Source organism: Zootermopsis nevadensis, unplaced genomic scaffold (genome assembly GCF_977971745.1).
Source record: "Zootermopsis nevadensis isolate Lab colony 2312 unplaced genomic scaffold, Znev_1.0 Znev_ptg000024l, whole genome shotgun sequence".
In the NCBI taxonomy this organism is placed as follows: Eukaryota; Metazoa; Arthropoda; class Insecta; order Blattodea; family Termopsidae; genus Zootermopsis; species Zootermopsis nevadensis.
In genome coordinates this window covers 20,126,923-20,150,857 of record NW_028259156.1, presented here as the reverse complement: position 1 = coordinate 20,150,857, position 23,935 = coordinate 20,126,923, and the positions used below count along the sequence as shown (strand labels likewise).

The 23,935-nt window shown below is 41.0% G+C and overlaps 1 protein-coding gene across 9 annotated transcripts; it reads right to left on the bottom strand.

Moving 5' to 3' along the window:
* Nucleotides 1–1,896: 1,896 nt before the first annotated feature.
* LOC147872844 (transformation/transcription domain-associated protein-like) lies at nt 1,897–23,868 on the bottom strand. 9 transcript variants are annotated; one of them, XR_015536969.1, is made up of 7 exons: nt 23,834–23,858; nt 23,223–23,337; nt 22,234–22,385; nt 21,664–21,761; nt 20,079–20,278; nt 17,047–17,126; nt 1,897–16,918 (listed from the first exon to the last, which is right to left on the bottom strand). XR_015536969.1 is itself a non-coding variant. In XM_087355501.1 (7 exons), exons 3-7 carry the CDS (start codon nt 22,274–22,276, stop codon nt 20,228–20,230), a joined length of 402 nt encoding a protein of 133 aa, XP_087211627.1. In that variant the 5' UTR covers nt 22,277–22,385; nt 23,223–23,337; nt 23,834–23,868; the 3' UTR covers nt 1,897–20,227. The 9 variants fall into 9 exon arrangements, 6 of the variants coding, with proteins under 6 accessions (XP_087211627.1, XP_087211628.1, XP_087211626.1 ...); XR_015536970.1 differs by having other exon boundaries at nt 1,897–7,307; XM_087355501.1 differs by adding exons at nt 20,625–20,770; nt 21,079–21,164 and having other exon boundaries at nt 1,897–20,278; nt 21,664–21,739; nt 23,834–23,868.
* Nucleotides 23,869–23,935: the final 67 nt, after the last annotated feature.

Sequence of the window (23,935 nt, the reverse complement as noted above, 5' to 3'; positions counted from 1 at the left end):
GTAGGTTTTCTTTCTTTCTTTCTTTCTTTCTTTCGCAACAAATAACACAGCAACACATCTTCTTCTTCTTCTTCTTCGAGTACCCTTTTTAGAAGCATTTTTATACTCATTTTTCACAGAATATGTGCACGCGTCTCAACAAAACAAACACTTTGCCGCATGTCTCGGTCGTCACCTCAAAAGTGAGTGGCGGGAAGCTGCGATGAGTCCGTCTCTGTCGCGTGCAGCCAAATTGTACCTTAAGAAGACCCCATAAATATAACTGCAGGTGGTACATATAGTTACCACTGTGCTTCAAAGAGTTAAATGCATCTAAAAATATTTGAGACACGACCTGCAGTTTAACATTCCGTGATAAGAGAACTTTTCCATCACAGTGATCGTGTCGACAGCCATAAAATGCAGACGTCCTCTTCAGGAAATTCTGCCACGAGCTCTCGTACCGGATCCTGCCTGAAGCAAGAAATCGCCGCGTGAACCAATTACTTAGGTCAAGGCCAGCGGAAATCAGGCAGAGCCGTGCGTGAGACGACGCAGCTGCGATAATGATAAAACCTCCTCGTGATTATCTTTTTACAATTCAACGGATTACACAGCGTCGAATGAGAGGAAGACAATGAATAATGAATTAGAAAGGATGTGGAAGGAAGCGGTCGTGGCCTAATTTACGGTACCATCCCGGAATTTGCCTGAAGGGGCTGAGATAGCCGGGCTCTGAGCCGAGATTTTAACCCGGGACCTGCCGAACACGAAGCAGGCCTTTAACAGAACCCCGAGGATCAACAGAATCCTCCGTCTGTCCTAGTGCCAAGCCACACGGATCCAGTCCACGTACTCGCAACTTATTTCCATAAAACCAACCTCAATGGTATCCCCCATCTCCTTCTTGATCTTGCAAGTTGTCACTTTGCCAGAAACATCCTTGCTGTAAGTGAGATTTCAGCTTCTCACAGCGGCAAGTAATCTAGTAGAAACTGGCCGACGTTTCAGAGGTGCTTATTACCTACCATCATCAGGGCGATGAGTGCCCAATGATGCAGGAAGTAAGCACCTCTGAAACGTCGGTCAGTTTCTACTGTATTATACGGCGCGACATCCCGGAGAATTTTCGTCTTAATATTGCAACTCTGACACCAGATTCAATCGACCTACGAGTCCAGTCCGTCGAAACCTTTCACTGCATCAGCACAGCTGAGTGCGATGATGAAACCATTAATTCATTTTATGCCAAGTACCCAATGTTTCATGCTTTTCAACACAAAGCATTCGTCCAAAACGCAAAATGTAGGCGTTTGTGACACTGCATAAATGCCACTGACCAAGTTTCGCGTCGTAAATAATCCAAACACAAGAGAATTATTGAACATACATTAACTTGGAAACATCCAAGTTTCCCAATTAAAATCTGAGGGCCCACAAAATTGAGCCATCGTAGGTTTAGCTTCATGAAATTCTGTAGCCATTATTCAGTCTTTGTATAAATGTATTCAAATACATTAGGACTGTTCTCGTCACGTTATGAGCTCTAGATTTGACTGTGAAACAAACTATAGAACAGAATGCTTCTTGACAATGTAATAGTCGCTGGGCTATTCAAGAAATCTGACTTCTGGAAAAGTATTCTTGACTTCCGTGGTTTGCCCTATTAGATCACAGCGCATGGAGCATTATATTTGTTATTGACGCTGAGAACCAAGCAACGAACAGGCATCGACGCGCGGCTTGGGAACTGGGCGCTGTGGAATGGGGTTCGTACTCGGCAGGTTACTGGTTTGAATCCAAGCCTGTATGCTCTGCTGTTGTACTTAGTTACTGTGTTTTATGCGGAAACTCTGGATAATAAAGACAGGTGGATGGACTTTCGGACAGGTAGATAGATAGAGATCTGCTCTGCCATAATCTTAAGCTCAGAGGGGGTTCGAAACATTTATTACATGAATAACCATCCCCTCATACATAAAAAGTAAAGATCGAAAGAGGTGTGTTATACATCTAACGCACAGTAAATTTTATTTCAACGACAATTAACATGAAACACCCTGTTTCAGCTCAACCTTCTTTTAAATGGGGGGTCGAGGGTGTGGAGTCGCATAGCGTGTGTCACCAAGCAAGCTACCACAGCTGCAGTTTTAGTAAGTTCACTGTGACAAGAAATTCACGAACGCTAAAATTGTTGAAATAACACGCACGTTGCATTCTGCATTCATGGTCAGTTGCATCGTAACTCAGTAAAGGCCCAAAATTTAAAAAGTTTGCCTGCCGCATTTGAACGTTAAACAGTGAACGAAAATTCTGACAGCGTACAGAAGCCTGTCGTCATAACCGGCTCTTTTTAAATTCTAAATTACGCATGTCTTTTGAAAATCAGCCTCGAGCACGTGATAAAATAACTCCACCCCACAAAGTATTCTTGTACCCAATCGGTAATAGTCTCTACAAACCTCTAATTAGATCACGTGGCTAATAAAATATGCTCGGTACGGAATGATTTTCTGGATATGGACACTTGTTCTCGAGTCTCCAACTTATTTAGATTTGTCTTCTTCTTTTTATCTTTAAGTTTCATTTTCACTTCTCGGCCTCTTAAAGCCGGGTCCACACTGACGCTCACTGCCATAACATAACAGCGGAAGGCGAAAATGTGGACCCAGGTTTGTGCCCGAAATATTCAACACAGTAATGTCAACGAAATTGACCATGTTTCGCACCCATACCACACAACAGGCAAAATTAGTATTTTGTATACTTTAATCTTCAGGTTCTTAGAAATCAGACGGGAAGACAAAATATTTTGAACTGAGAAGTAGCAAGCATTTCCCGAATTTAATCTCCTCCTAACTTCCTCGTGAGCATCATTTTGAATCGTTTTTGTTTTTCCCAAGTATTTGAAATCTGTCACACTTTCAAAGGATTTATGAGCCACCTTAATGTCTGTCGGGTACATCGCGGCTATTGGGAGGTTTCGGTTGTCGAATGTCAGAACGCAGATCCGTGGAAAATCCACACATGGAACGAGAGGTAAGATCACAATTATTATTGTGTTCCCTCTTGTTTCAGCTCCATCTTTTCCTATTCTCCTTCCCTGTTTCTTCTCCGTACATTTTATTCGTTCGCCGTTATCTGTCTCTGTTTTCCAATGAAACGATTCGAATTCAAAAGAAAAGTTACACAAATAGAAAAGGCATCGCTTACGCCCCACATTTCTGACTACGGTTTACGCCGAGCTCATAAGGAAGTCGGCGTCCGCTGAATTTCCAAGATGATATACAAAGTATATAAGTAACGCCTCCGTCAATCCGGATTGGGGCCTCTTTCAGGCTACTAGCTACGAACTGGGCGTTCGGGCTTCAATTCTTGGCAGGACGGGGGTTTCCTTCCCTTTGCCACAATGTCTGGGGACAACCTAGAATCTAGGTGAAGTTATTATAGGTCCATTAACCTAATTAACCAATCAGAGATTGTAAGAAAAAGTAAATTCTACAGCATCTTCTATGTCACTTTAAATTTACCATGAAACATAAGAGTAAGTTGAAGGATAATATTAAAATGGATTGTAATGAAGTTAAATGTTAGAGAGTGGGTTGAATTTGAATAAGGATAATCTTGTGAAGGCGGTGATGAACCTTTGGATTCAATGAAAGGCGGTGGATTTCTTGAGTGAGTAAGTTGCTATCGGATTCCGATGAAGGACTCTGATCCATGCAAAACAGAAATTAAAAAGTAGGAACAAGAAATAGACACAGCTTATAGCCCTTTTAGTGCAAAAGAATTTGGAATGTAATCGCAATAAACCTTCGTTAGACTCCCGTCTTTTGTTTAGATAGTTCTAGAAGATTTCCGGTTATGTGAAAAATGTGCAGTAGAAGCCCGTACTGACGATGGTTTTGAAGTGGCAGGCTCTAAGCCTCTTTCACAGTCAAAAGTTCTCTCCAGATGACCAATATTCATGGGCTGGTAATCATTATATCATATATTAATTATGAACCGAAAAGTTGAGTCATTATAAAATGGCATCGTTAAAGAATATTAACTTAAAATTCAAAGGAAGGCGACTGTCTTTTGGATATTTTGTCATGCCGTCTGGCATTAATTAATTTCTTTATTTACTGAGACGAGACAACAGATTTCCCGCGAATAAACTTTGTGTTGTTGGACCAAAAATGACCATTTGCTAATTACACGCCATAGTGAATTATGCTTATAGTTAAACACGTGCAAATTAATATACGTCGTCATTACATCCGCTGTACGAACAGGAAGTGGAAGTGTTGACACGCGCGCTATCTGTGTCTGCGAGCTGAAACTAGCTGCGTGCATGGTCTACATCAACATTCTCCTGCCATCTGGCGGACGAGGAACTTCGGGACGTTATTGATTTTTCTGCGCTTGAGGAAGGAAAGGTGGAGGATGACGACTGTGTCCTTGGTTGCAGCGCCGATCAGTAGTCAATCCAGAACGAAAGAAATTTCGTTCTTACCGCCGTGAGAACTTTAGATTCTGCTGGTGTCCTCGAAGAAATGAAACTGTTCTGTCTTGTAACACAATGGACTCGGGCCGGAATAAATGATGTGTTATGTTAACCACGTCCTGGTTAGTGGCGCATTCTGGTGAGGTATTGTCCAGGTTCGAGGCAGTTATAAGACGTGAAGTCTTCTTTCAGGCCCGGCTTACGATCTGTTAAGCTGATTCTGTATTTGATTTTATCTCGGAAACATGAATTGAGTTCCCCCTTTGATTAGAGCTGTATCATTTTCCTGTTACTCTGTATGTGCCTTAACGAAATTCAATTTTGTGTATTTTGTGGTAATATTTTGTGCTTATTCATTAAAATACCTAAAAATACCGTGAATAAATAAACACATCTGTTAACTGAAAGCACGGCATTTGAAGAGGTTGTGAAACCGTTCCCTTCTTCTTTGTAGATTGTTGCCAAGGTGGGTTTGGGTTCGATGAAGGGATTTATGAGACTCTTTTGCTGGGTTCACGGGGTTTAATTAAAGATCGCCTCAGCTGAGGCTTTAGTTATTTATTTTCAGGTGAAAAACAAGTTGACAAACAAGTTACAGAAAAAGACTCCGGACACCTGCAATTTCCCACGATGAGGCGCAGGGGAGGACGGGGAGGGGACCTTGAGACACGATGCACGTGCACTGAAAACAGGGGATCCGGACATAAGGGCTATAGCGATCTAATCAGCGCTGAACGTGGCAACGCTCAGCTACTTAATAAGTGCGTAGAAAAACTTACGAACTACGACTCGTAATTAAAGGACGGTGCAATCTGTAACGATCTGCTATGCATATTATTCCTGACTCACGGCGAAAGATTTGACCTCGGCAGTTCTGACCTCTGTAGAAGTCTGAGGGTTGTAAATCTGTGGCTTCAAACCGACGCTGCTTGATGCATCCATCGTCAGGGCGATAAGACGACGTGATGATGGAGGCAGGAGGGACCTCCTACCAGACTTCGCGGCGCTACAACGCAGAAGACGGGCGTCTTCGTACTCCCCGCCGTGAGAACGTATTCTAGCTGAGAAAACATTTTCCTTATGATCTGCGCGCACTACCAAGGTCAAAGCTTTTCTCGTAACTGGCGACAAATCTCCCACAACATTTTCCGATTTAACGGGCTGTTCTCCATTTAGGTTTCTCCGGTCACGGAGCACGGAACACTACGTCTGTGTGTACGTGCTCCATCACGCTCTAAATTTATTTAATTATTTGACTGTACTTTGTAGAAGCTTCATTAAGTTACATCGCAGTAAATTTTACAAGTTATTATTTTGAATATTCGTGTTGCATTGAAGTAACGAAGACGACAGTGCATAATTGTTATGATACTTTGACATTCGGTCACAAATTGTCCGGATTTTTTATAAGCATACATTTATTTTAATTCGTACTATCAATTGCCCTGTTTTACATCGAATCTAATAAAAGTAACATAGAAGTCTAGTAACGCGAATACACGTCCACCAACACAACACGAGCAAGTCTTTCGCGGATGAATCTTAACTTTAATTACTGCACAAAAACACGCAGTACGCCTCTGACCTTGAAATTGAGACTAACCGTAAATGTACAGAGGTCAGGACAAAAGCAAAATCAAACACGGAAAAAGCTAATTTTGTTCTTAAACGAATTGAAAAGGGAAGTCATCAAGACGCCGCCTGAGATATTTACTGTAACTAAAATGCATTCGTAATTACCGTGGCACAAAGCACGAAACTTTCTCTGAACTCTTTCGAATTTGGATGATTCCGTTGTCGTAATGGAGTTCCAATTTCGACCGCACAAAACAGAAACAAACTCTCAGAGACAGAATCGAAACAGACGCCACGAGGAATTGATAAAGATGAGGCAATGAAATGTATCAAAGGCGACATTTTAAGCCCCTGAAAATATGACGTCAGGTGGACTTAAAACACAGCTCTCAGTCCAGTATCTTTTATACCATTTTACAATTCATAATTTCAGTTAATACTAACAATTTATCTCGTAAATAGTGACAGAAGTTTTAGCAACATCAATTTCAAAACAACATTTACACAGAATCAAATACGATGTACTAAGTACTAAGATTTGTGTTCATCCATCGCTCAGCGTTTCAGGAGCTCGCTTTGTTTCTAGGATATTGAACGACAGAGAAACAGCTGTACTGAATACATTGCACCACAATTAGAACACACGAGAATTATGTTTAAAAACACACGAAGGTTTGCTCCTAATATAATAGTCAATGCTCATCACAATTTGCTATGCGAGTGCGACGTAGGAGACCTTGGTAGCACGAGATGAAAACGAGGTGATGGTGGCGCCTCTTGTGGAACTGGGAGGAGTCTGGAGTAAGGCGCTCGGTTTTATTTACGTGTTTTTGGTAGTCGCCGTGAAGGTATTTTTACATTTAATTTACTCTAAAGAGAAATATTATAAATTGCGTAATTTTAATGTGATTTGTATTGATACTGCTGGAATAAATTGTGTTAACTGGACAAAGTTAAAATTAACATTTTACTGGACGGTAAAGAGGCTAATTGCACTTTCGAAACAAATATATTTTTGTTGAAAAAAACAACATTTCAGACGCTGGCTCTGCTTACATTATCCTGTAACACTAGAAAAACTCACTGGATGCAGCTCGTCTCAATCCCCAGGAAATATCCAAAAACATGCATCAAGTTAACAACAAAACTTCGTGATGATGAATTGTTGAAGGCGTAGCCGCTCTGCTCTGTGTTCTGGACGTCCTGTGCTCAAGAATTGGACTGCGGATGAGCTGTCCTGGTTTTTGTTAGTTGCTCCAGGTACCTGCAAGCGTAGTACCTTCCGATAAATCACAGATTTACGTACATCATTTTCACAGAATGTCAAAATTCAACTTGAGCTAGTGATGACACGAGTTACCTGAAACCTTTTGATGAACATTAAGCCCTCCATTCCACAATTCTTATACGTGACGTTAAGGCAAATGTTAGTGATAAAAGTCGAGTTAAGTGACTCATGTATAGTTAGAGAAATTATTATAAGAATGAATATTTCAGACATTAAATTTCAGAAACTGGATCCAGGCACTGCTATTACTACATACACGTGAATAATTTCGGAAAGATTCAGAAAATCTCTTCGGTTAACATTCAACACGTGACATCGCTAACATGAAAATAAATTTAAGGTTGCTAGGTTACAGGTTCAGACTGAAATGGCAGGATTTGTAAGAGGGAACTTCTTGAAAAGCTAAATACTGAATGCATTTGAAGCTGTAAACGAGGGCTTGGTGACCAGGAAATTATTTAAAATTATCAGGTTCATCCTGTTTGGCCAAGGAACGATGCATCCCCATAATTTCTAAATTACCAGATTCACGAATACAACTCAGTGGTCACACAACAGAGGTTTAACAGAAGTTTGTATCATCACACTTCCGTTGCTTGGCCAAAATATCAAAACGTTCTTTCATCATTCCGAGCATTTTTGGTCACCCTGTCAAATTTTTCAATTCTGTACATTCATGAAAGCAAATAATTGACACTTTTATAAGTGCCACAGAGTGTCACAATTAAGAAACCAAAACAATCCCCCTTGTCTGTGTTTTTTAAAGACCACCCATTAGTCTCATCGTATCCGTCCGCGAGTAATTGTCCAAATTACCCGAACCATGTTAATCAAAATCGATGAATCACAACTTCGTAAAATACTGCCCGGACATTTCCATTATAATTTCCACGTCACTTATGTGCATAAGTCGACTCTCCTATTCAAATCCTCACAACCTGGAGAAAATAAGACAGACGAACACGTGTCAATAGGCGACGCGAAATAACATTGAAACGTTTAAAGGACAATTAACTTGGGCAAATCACGAATCATAACCGCACACAGACGAAACAGTGTGACCAAAATGGACGGATTTCCGTCAAAGTAAAACCTAAAACCAATTTCGGGCGTGCATCGTTCTTTGTTGAGGCACAGGAAATGAGCGGGACCTGTAACAAACAAACAAACAAACAAACAAAACGACTTCTGTAAGAACGGCACAACAATCATACATTGGAAGTAAGAACACGAACTCAGAAAACTTACCTGTGCTGTTCGTTGACTCCGTGACTCATCTCTTCTGCTGTGCGCATGCGCAGAGTTCAGTAGCCATTTATGATTGCTCATTGCAGTTGTCCGTTTTGACAAGCGCAACTTCGAAGCGACACGACTGCAGGCCATCCACTTCGGCGAACGAAAACGCGGACTAAAATTTATCGAGCTTTTACGACGTCGCAATAAGATCGGAAATGAAACGAGAACACGAAATTCAGATTTGTCGCGCTGGAATGACGGTTCACTGAATCGAAGAACGAAACGTCGGAAACGAGGACCAAACAACGTCGAACCTCTCACCCACCTTTATTCTGTCACTTACCTTTACGCCCGTGCAAGGAGTTCGCCTTCCTGAAAAAAATAACAGCGACACGGATTCGCGGCCCGGAACAACACACGAAACTCCTAATTTGTTCAAACCAAAGCGCGTTATTACGTCGGCGAAGTTTTCGTCGTGCAAAATCCTAACTCCGGCGCCAATTCCGCGATTCTCGCGGACAAACGAAACGCAAAATGTTCGTGTAACTGACCTGCGTTCGATAACGCTGAATTACGCTTTCTTAAGAAAAAACACAATCGATGTCTTTCTCTAACGTCGAATAACCTGTAATTCAGTTCACAGAATAAAACACACAACAAAACATAATATTTCTCTTCAGAATTCCTGACAATAAATAACCTTACAGATTCAGACAAATCTTTCAGCACTGAAGCGAAAGACTGAAGAACCAAAATACGTATTTTGGCTTTACTGAATCTTTTTCCTTGCAATGCGATTTGTTCACAGGAAGAGAATGCAAAAGTTCTTTTTGTCTGTCTCTCCTTCTCGCATTGATTTCATTGGTCGTGCCGACCGAACCTGTCAAGTTGTGCACCCTGTGATAAAAAAAAAACACACAGAAATATCAAACCCTCCTAACTGAACGTCCATTGCCATGGACACAAAAGCTAAGTGCACGCGACCTAACTTGGGCACCTATCGGGGAGGGCAGGGAGGACACTTACAAACTATAAAAAAAGTATAAAGTGCACAGGGTTGCCAACTTGATCTTAACCTAACATGCCCTCAGTCGTGGCGGGCGCCGCGTCAAATACAAGTTGCCTGGCACGGACCGACGTGGTTATCGTTGGCAACCTGGGGCCTGGCCGCTCTGATAAGACCGTGCCGATGCTATGGCGTACAAGATCTGCCGCGAGCACCCAGCCCATCCTCCAGCGGATGGGTCCTCGTCCACTAGGGGTTCGGCCGACACTGGTTTTTTCTCTTAACTTTACTGTTTGCGCGTTGCTCCTCTTGCCATGGTCCCTGGTTCGAAGTCTCTCGCTGGCACAACACAACACAACACAACCACAAATACTCAGAGGGCCGCTTCACTCACACACAGACTTTACACTCTTTCGAAACTCTGAGCCAATCTTTACTGAACACTAAACACTTCGAAATCCCTGACGAGCAAATATTCTCTTATATTTCCTGGTTTATCGAAAATCTTACCGCAATGACCAGAGCCTGCCTGCCTGTAATACACCGCGCGATATAACTACGAAATTTCGACATGTCTGTTAGTTCGCGATGAATGCGTGCGCCATCGAATTCGGCAAGTTATATGATCGTGTAACATGGCCTTTTAGTGTGAGAACATCACAGCCATAAACAAATCAATATGGTTACGATTGGCTGGGCATTTAGACAGCATACATAACACGTTGCGTATAAAATATAAGCTGTGGGGGGGGGGAGGCTCTTCAATGGACAGACAACCAATTTTAAAAAGATTTGTTGCTGATGTCTGCAAATCTCAATTTAACAATAACAAAACAGTTTTGGTTTTCCGTGCTCCGTCCACCACTGGTTGCATTCATAAGCTCCTCTGATCAAAAACCTCCTCTTTGCTTGGTTTCGTGATTTTATTCAGTTTCACATAGCGAAGACGGCCGTCCGATGTTTGGTCAAAATGAATTATTTAAAGTTTTGATTCCGGGTCCATGGAATCATCTTTTCTAGCACAGAACAAATTAGAAAACTAAGGCAACGCCTACATAAGTTCATACTCTACAATAACTGAAATTATTCTCGACTCGAAGCATGATGATATAACAACGATGTATCAGTTGAAGGAGTTTCATTTATTTTATTCTTTCCTGTGATTACATCAAGAAGGCCACGCCCAAGGAATTTGAAACCTAGCAGAAAACTTTGACACGGAAACACGTGACACGAGCTAAGGGGCCTCGGAGTAGAGGAGAATATTATTAAAACGGAGTTAAGATCCGAATTTAAGTTAAATGGTTCGGACTAGGAGTAGAATTTCGGTTTTTCTGGTGACGAGAATTAACTTCCGTGTTCTTTTGTGGCAGTGAATTTCCCGAAAACGTTGTAATGTATGAAGACGTGGAAGAGAATCGAGAAGTTGGAACAGGGACAGAGAGCCTCAGCGTCGAGATGTAAATTAATTAAGAGCTCTTATTGAAATGTCAGGATAACATAACACCTGATATGGAAGCTGTGTTCAACATTTGCAAACTTCACTGTGGTAATCCTGACCGAAACTTCAGAACAAAACACATTAAATAGAAGGTTCTGTCCAACTACCCATCACACGTAACATATTTAGCGACATTTTTAATATTATCATACTACTCTTTATAATATTCCTTGAATTTGTGAGTGGGGACGCCTTTGGTCCCATTTATTTACTGTCGTGATTTCGACTGAAGTTCATTCTTAAGCTCTTTCACGAAACGAAATTTAAAATTTGTCTACATTCAAAGAAGCAACGGATGGCAGGGGCACACGAGAACGTACAAATCATGAAAAGTTAGTGTTCGCCGGCCATGCACACAGAAGGAAAGAATTATTAGGTTTATTAGTGAGTTAGTCATGCAGAAAGAATGATAATTTGTACGATTCGTGTGTGGAGTCTGCCATCAAATAACTTTATATCAATGTTTAATTTACGTGACGTCAGCGGATTTGACAGTTACTGCTCTTACTCAGTCACAATCCAAGAACCTTGGCTATAATGGGGAATAATTTGTTGGTGCAGGAGAACATGTTTCAAGTTTTGTACAAATCCTGAATGCAATGAACCGAACTTTTTAAACGCACTGCAGTTTAGACTTCGTAGCCTAAGTAGAACAAACGACGGGAGTTTACGAGGAGATGAAAAGTGTTCATGGTTTCCTATCCTGGAAGATGAAATAGTGGAAGAATTCCTGACTCTATGGATAATGGGAATATTTTACGCGAGAGTACAGGAAAAGCTGCAAAGATGTAACAAATCATTTAACGTGTCGACGTAAAGATAAAATGCAACGTAATTTTAAGGAATGGAATGGTGCAGACATCCTAAGAAATGAATTTCACAAGCAATTAGCTTTTTCATTTAATCACAGGAAGACAATTGTCCGTCATTCTATTGCACGCATCCCAAATCTGAAACATCCCAAAATAGTGCCCACGACTTAACTTTGGCACATTAGTGCTCACATCCTTATGCAGCTTCGAAAATAAAGTATAATATAAGACACAGTGACTAGTTATGCGCTGAGAAACTGGATAAAAACACGAAACCTTCTGTACCAGCTCTGGAATCTATCCGAGAGCCTTCCGGATGCAACAAGCAGTGAGCCGAGCGAGGTCATTTTACGGTAATGTCACATGTAAATAGCTGATTATAAATATGAAAACAAAACTATTTAATATTAGCAATGACATCTGAGTGCATCGTAACCCTATTTGACGGAAATGTACTCATCAAATTATATGAAACCGAACTGACATAATATTATCACAATAATTATTTAAGTAAGTGCATTTCAAATTATTTGCATAAAAATATGACAATAACTTTACAATGGGACCACTGAATTTTTAGACTAAATTATAAGAATGACAATCAACAATTAATTTGATTCCCAAACGTTCGCCAGAATTTTGAAGAGAAACTTCTAGAAACTTTGCAAAACTCATTCATTATAAATATGTAATATAATTCAGATCAGCTTGAATATTCATGTCGGAAAAATCAAAATGTCTACCACTTTTGCAACTAATTAATTATTCATATTAATGTGTACTCGGTACAGTTCCTATAGGCTACGCGGATTACAAAGCCACTGGTCAGCAGTAATTTTGTGTACGTGCTCAAAAGTCGGCAAACAAATTTAATATTTTGGAAAAGTTCTTCATTTCTGAATGACTTGAATATTTAATATTTCTGCATCGCAAAAAGACGCCATAATGGCTACCAACTTCGCACGTAATTTTCCATGTTGGAATGAATATCGTGAATAATGATTTTGCAATTCTTGACCGAGCAACGTGAAATCAAAGTCGAAGTTATTTCAAATCACGAAACTGTTACGACGTTTTTAGTGAACACTTCTTCATTGTTTCACACGACCTGATTTGCACACACCACGAACTACTTTTTATCCAACTATACAAAGAAAAGTGAAGTAGCTTTTGGACGTTTCCGAGAACATTTAATTTGTCTCTATTAATACGAAATCACAATTAATTTCACGTAAACTATTTAATACAACTTATGAACACTAGTTGCTTATTCTACAATACCAGATTCGTACGATGTAGGCCAAGATAGACTGCAGGCAGGCTCACGTCTCACCCTTACGAAGGCTAATGGCTCTCTGATGCTACGCGATTAAAAAAATGAAGAGCGATTTCGCCCGTAAGATGTCACCCCACCTGACATCCTGTGACGGTTCAAGCTAAATCTAACAAACGGACGGCATTTAATGATCAAAATAATAAGTGCAGACGTCACTAAATATATTTAGTACGCCTATTATTTGGGTTTTAAAGTTCGACACACATAAAATTATATAAATTTTAACCTGGGGTAAGTGACGTTAGAGACCAGACAAGCAAATGGCGCGCCGCGGTTCCCACGCTATGTCACTCTGTATCCCTCCGCTGTTACTAGCCAAGTACCCAATGTTTCAAGCTTTTCAACACAAAGCATTCGCCCAAAACGCAAAATGTAGGCGTTTGTGACACTGCATAAATGCCACTGACCAAGTTTCGCGTCGTAAATAATCCAAACACAAGAGAATTATTGAACATACATTAACTTGGAAACATCCAAGTTTCCCAATTAAAATCTGAGGGCCCACAAAATTGAGCCATCGTAGGTTTAGCTTCATGAAAATCTGTAGCCATTATTCAGTCTTTGTATAAATGTATTCAAATACATTAGGACTGTTCTCGTCACGTTATGAGCTCTAGATTTGACTGCGAAACAAACTATAGAACAGAATGCTTCTTGACAATGTAATAGTCGCTGGGCTATTCAAGAAATCTGACTTCTGGAAAAGTATTCTTGACTTCCGTGGTTTGCCCTATTAGATCACAGCGCATGGAGCATTATATTTGTTATTGACGCTGAGAACCAAGCAACGAACAGGCATCGACGCGCGGCTTGGGAACTGGGCGCTGTGGAATGGGGTTCGTACTCGGCAGGTTACTGGTTTGAATCCAAGCCTGTATGCTCTGCTGTTGTACTTAGTTACTGTGTTTTATGCGGAAACTCTGGATAATAAAGACAGGTGGATGGACTTTCGGACAGGTAGATAGATAGAGATCTGCTCTGCCATAATCTTAAGCTCAGAGGGGGTTCGAAACATTTATTACATGAATAACCATCCCCTCATACATAAAAAGTAAAGATCGAAAGAGGTGTGTTATACATCTAACGCACAGTAAATTTTATTTCAACGACAATTAACATGAAACACCCTGTTTCAGCTCAACCTTCTTTTAAATGGGGGTGGAGTCGCATAGCGTGTGTCACCAAGCAAGCTACCACAGCTGCAGTTTTAGTAAGTTCACTGTGACAAGAAATTCACGAACGCTAAAATTGTTGAAATAACACGCACGTTGCATTCTGCATTCATGGTCAGTTGCATCGTAACTCAGTAAAGTCCCAAAATTTAAAAAGTTTGCCTGCCGCATTTGAACGTTAAACAGTGAACGAAAATTCTGACAGCGTACAGAAGCCTGTCGAAATAACCGGCTCTTCTTAAATACTAAATTACGCATGTCTTTAGAAAATCAGCCACGAGCACGTGATAAAATAACTCCACCCCACAAAACATTCTTGTACCCAATCGGTAATAGTCGCCACAAACCTCTAATTAGATCACGTGGCTAATAAAATATGCTCGGTACGGAATGATTTTCTGGATATGGACACTTGTTCTCGAGTCTTAGCTCTGCCTTCTTCTTCTTCTTTTTATCTTTAAGTTTCATTTTCACTTCTCGGCCTCTTAAAGCCGGGTCCACACTGACGCTCACTGCCATAACATAACAGCGGAAGGCGAAAATGTGGACCCAGGTTTGTGCCCGAAATATTCAACACAGTAATGTCAACGAAATTAACCATGTTTCGCACCCATACCACACAACAGGCAAAATTAGTATTTTGTATACTTTAATTTTCAGGTTCTTAGAAATCAGACGGGAAGACAAAATATTTTGAACTGAGAAGTAGCGAGCATTTCCGGAATTTAATCTCCTCCTAACTTCCTCGTGAGCATCATTTTGAATCGTTATTGTTTTTCCCAAGTATTTGAACTTTGTCGCACTTTCAAAGGACTTATTAGCCTCCTTAATGTCTGTCGCGTACATCGCGGCGTCCGCTACGACGTGGCTGGTCGCACACTGCGTCCACTCCCGGAGAGTGACGTAGCTGGTGGGATATTTCGGGGTTTTGATGGGTTGTCTCAGGGATTCTTAATTAGCTTAGCGAATCGTTAGGCATGGACTCGAGTCTCATTCGACGTCACGGCCAATTCATAACCTGCGTGATCGTTGATCTAGAAATGTTGATCCCGCGTCTCGCAGTCCAATCCTTGATGCTTTATGATCCACGGCGCACGCTTGAGATGGCTCCCTCGCCCCTTCCGGGTCTCCCACTGAGGCTTTATTCTCATTGCCTTGTTTCCGTCGGTCTCTCGACTCGCATCTGCTGACATGGGATTGTATCGCTCGCTCTATCCGTGGCTTCAGAGTCCTGTTCTGTCCTGGGTGTGACGCGAGGCTATGACGTCATTTACTAACCCATGCGGCATTACCAGCTGATCGGGGCAATGACCTCCCGCTCGCCGATGTAGTAAGCCATCTTTGTCAAGGTTTACAAAAACATGCCACACAAATTATGCGACCTTTGTTGCAGAACCGGGCAGTTAACAAACAAATTTTGGAAAAAGAAGGTTACGCCTTTTCATAAGCATAAAATTTTCGAGTTCTTCTCTCTCTGTAGAAGTAAAAGTGCGTAAGAGCTTACATGATTAAGGACTTTCCTGCCTAAGTTACACGTTTATATAAACCAAGAGCACAATACGTCATTTAAATTTATCAAATGAACGCGAGAATTACAGTTGGGAACAGTCACAAAATCTCAAAGTCGTTCTAACGCATGCGCAGATCGGGCCTACATCACGCTACTCTCAACCTGCAATGAGCAAGATATTCTATGGTTCTCGGCTTGTCAAAGAACATCCCACTTCCTTTACTGAACCAGATGATTCATTATCGTGTTCGGAAAGCCAATTCGCTACATCGAGTCTCCCTAAGATCCATCTTAATGTTATCCTGCCACCTACGCCGAGGTCTCCTCCCTTCAGGCCTTGTAAACACTCAACTCACCCTAACAACATCGGGTGAGTTGCTCGTCAAGTATTTTTCTCTCTTATCTGTCCCACTCCCGTTTTGGGTCCAAACATCTTCTTCAACACTCTGTTCTCAGAGCCCCTCAGTCTATGTTCCTCCCTCAAAGTGAAAGACCACGTTTTGCACCCATAAATACTTTGCACTCAATAACAGCAAACATTCCCTGGATTTAATCTGCTGATGTAGGGAGATTCGTCGATAATTAGGCTTCTAAATCCGAAATAAAAATTCTTCAGAGTTCCCTAAAACGCTTTAATAATGTCGATGTATCAGGAATTGTAAAGTGTTAGAATTATTATTCAGAATATGTACCCCACTTCTTAGCATCGACATATTTTTATTAAGATTCTGGGCCACGAAACACGTTTAATTCCTTTAAAATTGTAAAAAGTTAATTGCCTACTGGAATATTCTTTTATTATCAATGTTGCCGTGAACACACACAAGTCAATCTAATGTTAATTGAAATTGTGTTAAAAAGAAGACAAGTCTAATTCTCGTACACGAGTTCAAAAATGCAGATGAAAACATTAAATGTGATGAACAATAATAATAAATAGGAATCCCTTACCTCAAACTTTGTTCAATTGTAAGAGACCACGACGTCCACCAGCAATGATCGATCTAATCAAAACTAAAATGGAAAGAGTGGAGGGCAGTTTGACAGATTTCTTAATAATTCTTATTTAAGATAAGAAATTGTGATATTCTATATTAGTAAGAATTGCCACAAACAACATATTCCTTCCACCTAACATTTACCTTGTTACAGCTGAACCTAAACGATAACAAGCCGCTGCATCCAGTCTGTACAAAAAGTCATTATTTCATGGTCACCAACTCTGAAATGACAAATGTTCGTGTAAAAGACAGATCAATGAAAATGTCACCTTATATTTTAAACTGCGGCGTAGCTCAGTCTGTTGTGTGGAAGGAAACAATCTTGGATGAAGATAAATTCCTCTGACAGCATAGCCGAGTTTCCAGGAAATTCCAAAGTGCTATGGCCGTGACATTCCACATGTAACCAGATTCATTCAGAATGGAGTTGCCTCTTTCCACATCCTACGTCATTAGGAACCCTGCTTATTCCAAACTGCATTACAACACTGATATTTAAACACCGCAACCTATCTGCTGTCACACCACAGCGACCTGAATGGCATATCCAGATCACATCAGGTGTTCTGAGTAAAGGTGACAATTCTGAAAAAAAAGTAACACACACATCGCGAAGACAAGTTTACTGCAATTACTGTCATCATTATTGTCATCTTCTTCTTCCAAACATCTAATCTGTCTCACTGAAATCCTAACTGGTAATATTACACAATATCATATTTCAATAATAACTGTTTCCAAATCCAGACAACAAAAATGGATAAAAACTCAGATCATACTGGCTATACTACCAACTACAAAACATCTGTGCCTTCCTGGACAAACACGTAGTAGCTAGTTTTAACACTTTGCTTAGTATTCAAATTGAGCCGAGTTGTTTTTTAACGATTACGAGGACGAACAAGACCTCAAATCAATGTAGAAATACACGAATTCTGTCGGCCAATGTACAAACGTTCTAGGCTACACTTCGGCAAGTTGTCAAATGTCACTTTCATAAATTACAAAGGGACCCTTTTCCCCCGCCCAGTAACGTATCCAACGCAACGAATTATGGTCGTATCACGTAGGAAAATGGTGGGGACAAACGAAGTCAAATCAGACGACAAAACGATGAAGTAAAGCAAACGCAAAAAGCCGTTCAATATGACCTTCGTGACTGTGTGTTCGTAAATAATTTGTTTCAGTTACGGTAAACAAATGATCATTTCCTTGTTAACCAAAGCAACGCGCCATTCATTACGCTAAACTACGTTCAATTTTTCTGCTACCCTTTTTAAAACAATCCGCACACCTACGCCCACATCTTGGGGCAGATTTTTATTCAAAGTCTTGGTTACTCGTATGGTCACATTTCCAGCAATTACAGAAGCAGCAGTTTGCCAGAAGACAACTGCCTGCCTTCTCTCTCTCGCTCCACACCCAATTCACATAACATGATGGAAGGATGACTGTAAGTGCTAAAGAAACTGGCAGGGTGCTGGGGCCACCTACCCGGTCGCAAATACTTAGACATTCTGTAATATGGACGTGGGGATTCCCCACTAAGTAAAGGAGCCACCAAAAATTTCTTACTTTGAGGAAACATCTCTCCATGACACCAGCAGCAGCACTCTCAATGTAACAAGTAGAAACACAACAAAATAAAGAAAGCAATTCTACAAAACAATATTTTGTATCTGACATTACGTCAATAAACAGTTTTACGAGATGAGTTTTAGTGCACGCTGATTACGGAATTGCCAGCATGTCTACACGAGAATTTCTGATTGTGGTCACAATGTTTATTAAGATCCCGGGACCCCTTCAACATCATAATCGTATGTTGATTGACTACCCAATAACAAGATCAATAAAACGTGCAACAAACAAAGCTACGTTTTACCTCCAAGAATCATACGCAAAGGAATCTTCACTCACAGACGGCTCGAACATCTAATATTTTAACAAACATCCTGCAAAAGAGCTGTACCACTTAAAGTCCCCTCCCTTCCATTTCAGCACGGATTCTTACAGTAGTAATAAGTTCTAGAAATGAATGGAGGGGAGACACGGGTTTCGTATTGTATGCATTTCCTTCCTGATTTCTGCCCTCTAAAAAATAACTGAGGGTTTTCGTGGGTGCGATATGGGAGCCCAAGATAAGAGGAAGGAGGGGTTATGTAAAAATATATTTATGAGGGAGCAGCCAAGGTGGTCAACGAACACCAAACAGACATCATATATCATTTCATTTCCAGGTCAACAATCTTTAACCAAACTAAATGGTCAATAACTTCAGCCTGTCTCTCTCTCACACACACAAAAACACAATCTCTACATTCTTCCTAAGGAACACTCTGACTGACAACACTAACAAATTAGTCTTTCCTAAGCCAAGAACTCTTCACAACCATTTTACAGACATAAAATAACAATCCTGACGAACACCACCACTGGTACATTGTGACCCACATAAGTGGCACTGCCTTTCTATACTTGGTTCCAACCAACCACACCACTCCTCGATCCTAATGCAAATCCCCTTACCCCACCAACAACCACGGAATATACCAGAAGTAATACTGAGCCTCATCACATGTCCATGAGACTGACACCTGACAACTCTCAACATATGGTAAGTGTCAAATAAATGGAACCTCTGACAGTCATCTCCATTTTTGCAAGCAAATCCAAATTCATATCGAACACCACACCCCAAACTTACAAGTTTTGTAACCGATCCCCTTGCTCAACACAGCAAACTCTAAAATTAAGCACAAACACAGAAAATATCCCGGCAGCTCCGCTCACTGTGCACAAAACTAAATTACTTACACTGGCAAATGCTCACTTATTAATTAGTAAACAGACCACATTAAAGGCTCCTCAGCACTGCACACATCTCACGTGTAACAAAACCTTATCACAAATAGTCACCACCCTCGTCTACAAGCTACACCTAACCTCCAATTTTGATGTCCTATGAACAATATATTCACTAGAGAATCATGAATGCCTCTAGCATACCACAGATACTGCAATTATGCCAATCTCTCACCGCACATAGGTCTTTCAACATATCAAATCTCACATTTAAGTTCACAACATCTAAAGTACCTAATAAAATTGGACAGACTCATCTCTCTCACATGACAACCGCATCAAATACATTCTAATGCTCATGTACTCACACAACGAATGCCTGGTTCAGACTGATATCAGTTTCTTGCGGATACGAGGTTCCTTCTTTGTCCCAGCAGGTTTAATCTTCTGACATCAAGTCGGTCTGCCAACTGTTGCCGCACGTACTTCAACGCTTCTCTGGCTAGCAGTACGCAGGTCACGTGGTGCTCAGTACAATCTGAAGGATCATTCTGTTTCTCGTAATCTGCTACTCCCAGAAAGAGAAAATACATTCACATTCAAGAAATCAAGACATCACACTCTTCTAAGAACACACAGTTTTACTTCACCAAGCAGTTAACACTCCTACCTTAGCCAATGAACAAGCACCTTCCATTTTCAGAAGACAAATTCTGTCAAGTTCATTACAAACCCATTCACAAGTTAACTTTAAATACGGGTCACAACCAGCGACCTGACAAATTCTGAACTCCCTCGCTTACAGATTCATACTGGAGCCTTTTTTTCCTCCCCCCCAGCAAATTTAAAACATTCGCCAAGTGGGCCATTATTCCACACGTCATAATACTGCAACTACAAACTCTACAACTCACACACATCACGTCAGACCCACGCAACTTCCCTTGCCACTGATTCAGTGGATATTTTACGAACAGTTCGCTTGCCGTCTGTTTGGAGCCGAGGTGTCCCGGCTTACACGGCTCCCTCTCCTCGTGCCCCGTTATGACAGCGAGGGAGTCTATAAACACCAGAAGGGTCCATGCTCTTCAGGTTCGCCTGTTTTGATGTCATGAAGAAAGGACGTAAATGAAAGATTAAGAAATGGCAAGCCACTACAACACAGCCAACATCTGTAGCACTTCTACTACTAAGGTGAATTCAACCGACAAGGGGCAAGAGGTAGCCGTATCAATTAGATTTATTTTCCATATCACCATCAGTAATGCCACTTTATAATGCCTTCTGGAAGCAAAGGTGGAAACTTCACCATCAGTAATATAAATTGTTTCAATGTTGAACAATCTAAATTTATAAAACTGAACTCACCAGCTTCCTGTGATATCGCCACCATTGTGTAGTGACACACAAGGAACACCGTCGTAACTCTTTCATGGCTGCAGCAACAAACACTCCTACCAACATACACAACAGGCCTTACTGGCTTTTCCAGATATGAAGCAGACGCTTTCAACAAGTTCACATACTAAATGTGGTTTTAAGAGAGATTTCAGGTTCTCACAGTGGTCTTTGGGTTCTAACACCACTTGGACTTACAGAAACCCAACACCGATTATGATTTTTAAACATTTAATGGTTCGCTATATCAGCTGAAGTTATCCTTGTGACTAAGCGCAATGCCATGAGGCAGTGGGAGCATGGAGGTAAACTCCATGCATTCTCAATTATAGAACTATGTGGAGGTCAGCCTCAAAATGTGGTTCCTTAAACTGGCAAAGAAAAATCACGTTCTTCATTGTTTCTTTGTAGTGTCAATAGAAGAAATAGACAAGTTCTTCATTTCATTAAAACCATTTGCTACCTTTCAGGAAAAAAGGTCTTCTTCTTTCAATAATGGCATTGTAATTCAGAAAAGAAGTTTATTAAACAATTTACTCAAATGGATGAACTTACCTGTGACTGCCATCTGGTGAGTGGCTCTGGCTTGCTTGTCCTGCAATCTGTACGGAATCCCATGGACTGCGGAGATCTCCACATGTGGATCATCAGAACTGCAACAGCGAATCACAATGAGTACAGATAATTACACTCACATCCTAATGTTCAATGGTCACAACAGTGGCCAATGCAGTAGCTGCTTCCTAAATCAGCAACTGATGTAAGAGGCACAGAGCAAATGGGAAATCTGGGTTTATGATATGACAAAGAAATACATTACTTGTAGAAGCCTCCTGGTACTGGCAGGATACTAAACCCAAACTAATTGTGGTACAGCCTCTAACGGGCTCACTGTACCAGTAAATAATGAGTTCTGGGTGCTCAGAGAAAAATCTATAACAGTGCCTCATAGACTGCCTTGGGACTCGCTTACAATTCTGCGAAGAAAAGCCAGTGATTAACAATCTGTTATGTCATGTTAGTACCATCAGGCTGGAAAATCATCTTTTATTTTGTACACTTTTTTAATATCAAGAATGAGGTTAGTTTGACAATATTCTTCTGCCTCCAACTGCTCTTATATACCTTGGACAGGAGAACAGCTGCTGCACTCTATTCTCATCATCATTAAAATTCAGGGATGCCACCAAGAAACAGCAAATTATTTCCCAGCACTGACGACGGTAGAACGGATCCGCCGTGCTCGACTTCAGAGCACTAGATGCTGTCTCCACGACCTGGAAAACACAAGCAACAGTTTCAAGTTATAACGAGTAAGGGAAGTCAAATGTTTTAGTTACAGTAACTGGCAAGTCACACTTTTCGATCATAGGACAACTGCTATTGCGCATCTCCCGTTAACGACTGTTTGGAAACTCCCTCTCGGTGATGATCACTAAGTATTCCCGTTACCTCCCGCTTTGACATCTCTTTACAGATTTACATGAAGAAAATACAAACTAAGTAATGCGTGGTCAGCACACTTTTAAAGCCCTCCTGGGCCAGAGAACGGACACCCACTATTATCAAGACTGTCCGGTATAGCTATGCCAGAGATCTTCATCACCGCACTTCCTAAACGAGTGAAACTGCAGAGCCCCCCCATCTGCTTCCGAACAGATTCACAATGACTGACGTTTTGAAGATATTCCTGTGGCATTAGCTTGAACTGAGAATATGAAATGGGATGAAGCAGATAAAAGGAAATAACACATTCTTTCCAGGAAGAGGAATCACATCTTTGGTGACAAGCTGCGGCCAAAGCCAAGAGCACCTGCAACTTACAGCCTTTCACACAGGACAAACTCTCTCTCATTCCAAGATGTGTTGGCCACCACACTATGAAGCAGACTCTTATCAACGCAATGTGATTGCGGCCGACATTTCTACTATTTTACTACACTCCGTAGAACACCCCACACACATAACTAGACATCCACACCTTACACGTTCACATGATTCATATCTAAGTTGCTATCACACTTGCAACACAATTACCACAACAGAGCAAGCCCCTGTCAATGGGTTAAATAACAGAAAACTGCACCACCTCTCCAGAGGCACACAAAATTTACATGCTGCATTCAGTCCTCTTCTCCATGTATGCACTCAGCAACAGGACGGCCAACCATCGGGGACACAAGCGGTCTTCTCTCGGATGTCAGTCTGTCTAGTGTTGGTGCACTCCTCCTGTAATATACCAGGAAAGGTGTAAGATACACAAGAAATCTAGAATCTCAAGGGGCCACTTTCACAGACATTGGAGGCAAAGTCGTCTGAAATGGCACAATCTCATGCCAACTTATTTTTCTAATGGGTGCCTCCTGCTTATTCAAATATTTAATCTGAAATGGGGGTGGGGGGTGAATGCTGTTCATAGACTTACCGGGGATTAGACACGTAAGATCAAACATCCAACATGCGGTCAGCCTCTGTCAGAGCATTACCGTTGCTTGACAGAAGAAGTATTCCTCTTCCAACTTGGTACATATTCCGAATATTCATCCAGATATTATTTTTTTTTATATGAAGTTGGTGTCCTTAATGCACTAGTTTCGGACATTAATGACGGGGAATCTTTCCCCAAAGGGTACAAATGTTAGTCCTTATTCTTTGTTTACTACGCCAACAAGTTGGTAACTTGTAAAGTGATTTATTGACAATGGAGTTTCATATCTGTACTCACTGCTTCTATGGCAAGCAGTACGCAGGTCAGATGACACACAGCATGCAGCTCAGTAGAATCTGAAGGATCACTCTATTTCCGCTACTCCTAAAAAGTGAAAAT